The sequence below is a fragment of the Crocuta crocuta genome, unplaced genomic scaffold (assembly GCF_008692635.1).
Source record: "Crocuta crocuta isolate KB4526 unplaced genomic scaffold, BGI_CrCroc_1.0 scaffold110, whole genome shotgun sequence".
In the NCBI taxonomy this organism is placed as follows: domain Eukaryota; kingdom Metazoa; phylum Chordata; class Mammalia; order Carnivora; family Hyaenidae; genus Crocuta; species Crocuta crocuta.
In genome coordinates this window covers 2,044,928-2,046,269 of record NW_027527386.1, presented here as the reverse complement: position 1 = coordinate 2,046,269, position 1,342 = coordinate 2,044,928, and the positions used below count along the sequence as shown (strand labels likewise).

At 65.5% G+C, this 1,342-nt stretch overlaps 1 protein-coding gene across 1 annotated transcript in view; it reads right to left on the bottom strand.

The window, feature by feature from the left end:
* Positions 1-1,057: 1,057 nt before the first annotated feature.
* SH3GL1 (SH3 domain containing GRB2 like 1, endophilin A2) overlaps positions 1,058-1,342 on the bottom strand; it is a 28,397-nt gene continuing 28,112 nt past the window's right edge. The window contains exon 10 of the mRNA XM_077745461.1: positions 1,058-1,284. Coding sequence (XP_077601587.1) covers positions 1,088-1,284 — 197 coding nt within the window. The 3' untranslated portion in view covers positions 1,058-1,087. The remainder of the gene's footprint in view (positions 1,285-1,342) is intronic.

Below are 1,342 nucleotides of genomic sequence, written 5' to 3'. Positions count from 1 at the left end.
GGGCGCGAGGGCTGCACCTGTCCCTGTGCACCCAGACTGCTCTGGGCAGCGGGACAGGAGGGGCCCCTCGGAGCACCCATGGTGTGGACTCCCTGGGGCCGCAGGACACCTGGAGGACGTCCTGCCCGCACTGCTGGCTGGGCACCGGCCTGGCTCTGGGTGTCCAGCGGAGCAGGGGGAAAGAGCCGCCCTGCACCCCAATCAAGCAAGAGGCTGTAGAAAGAGACATTTAATACTTTAAAAAAAGAATCAGGATTACATTTCAATCTGCCCTTGGTTGCGACCCAGGTTACACCGCTCGTGTCTGCTGGGAGGTCTGCGCCTCCCCTGTGGATGGCAATGAGGGGCCTCAGAGCCCGGTGTCCCTGGGGCTTTGCAAGGTGATCAGAGGAGGGGAATGTGATCCAGTCCTGAGGTCCCCTGGTCAAGCCAATTTTNGCGGTTTGTGCCACAGGAACGTCCCGTGTGCTTGTCTGGGTTGGGGCCCCCGACACTTGGGAAGGGAAGCAGGGGTGCGGGGCAAGGCAGAGGGCGCTGGAGGAGGGAGACCACAGCACCTCCGAGGCTGCTCGGAGAGGGCCGGTCTTTAGGGGAACCCTGAGGACCCCAGCCTGTCTCTCCCCAGGGAGGTGGCATCCGCGGGTGTGCCCTGCCTGGGGAGCCCTGGAGTTGGGGCTGGGAGGGAGTGTTGGGGTGAAGTGGAAAGCAGGGTGGGGGATCTGGGCCAGGGGTCCTGCTCAGAACACCCGTCTCCTGTTAAGGGCAGGTCTCCTGGCACGGGAAGGGGGACGGGGTGTGTGCACGCGCATGTGTGAGGGAAGGGGCCCCCTGGAGTTACCTGTTCCTGGAGGGGTGGGAGGAAGTTAGTGTTTCTAAGAGCACCTTAGTGTTAGCCCCCTCCGGGCACGGGGAGCAGAGATACTGCCTGGCCCCCAGCCTGCCGCGTAGACTGGGGACTGTGGGTGGCCCTGGCAGACGCAGGCCCCTCCCCGACATCCAGCCCGGCTGCCCCGGCGAGGCCCGCCTTCCCCGGCGCCCTGGGAGCGCCCACGNGGAATGCAGGCCATCTGGGGCCGGGGCGACGCAGTCACTGCGGCAAGGGCACCAGCACCTCCACGTAGCTGAGGGGGAAGAAGCCCGACTGGCCGTGGAGCATGCCCTCGTACCAGTTCTCGTCGATCTGGTTGGTCAGCGTGATGACGTCACCCTCATGGAAGCCCAGCTCCCCCGCGTTCTCAGGCTCGAAGTCGTACAGAGCCTTGCAGCTCGGCTGGTCCAGTGGGGCTGGGGGGTGGGGGTTGCTCGGCTCAGACCGATGGCTCCTCCCATCCCTCCTGCCCCA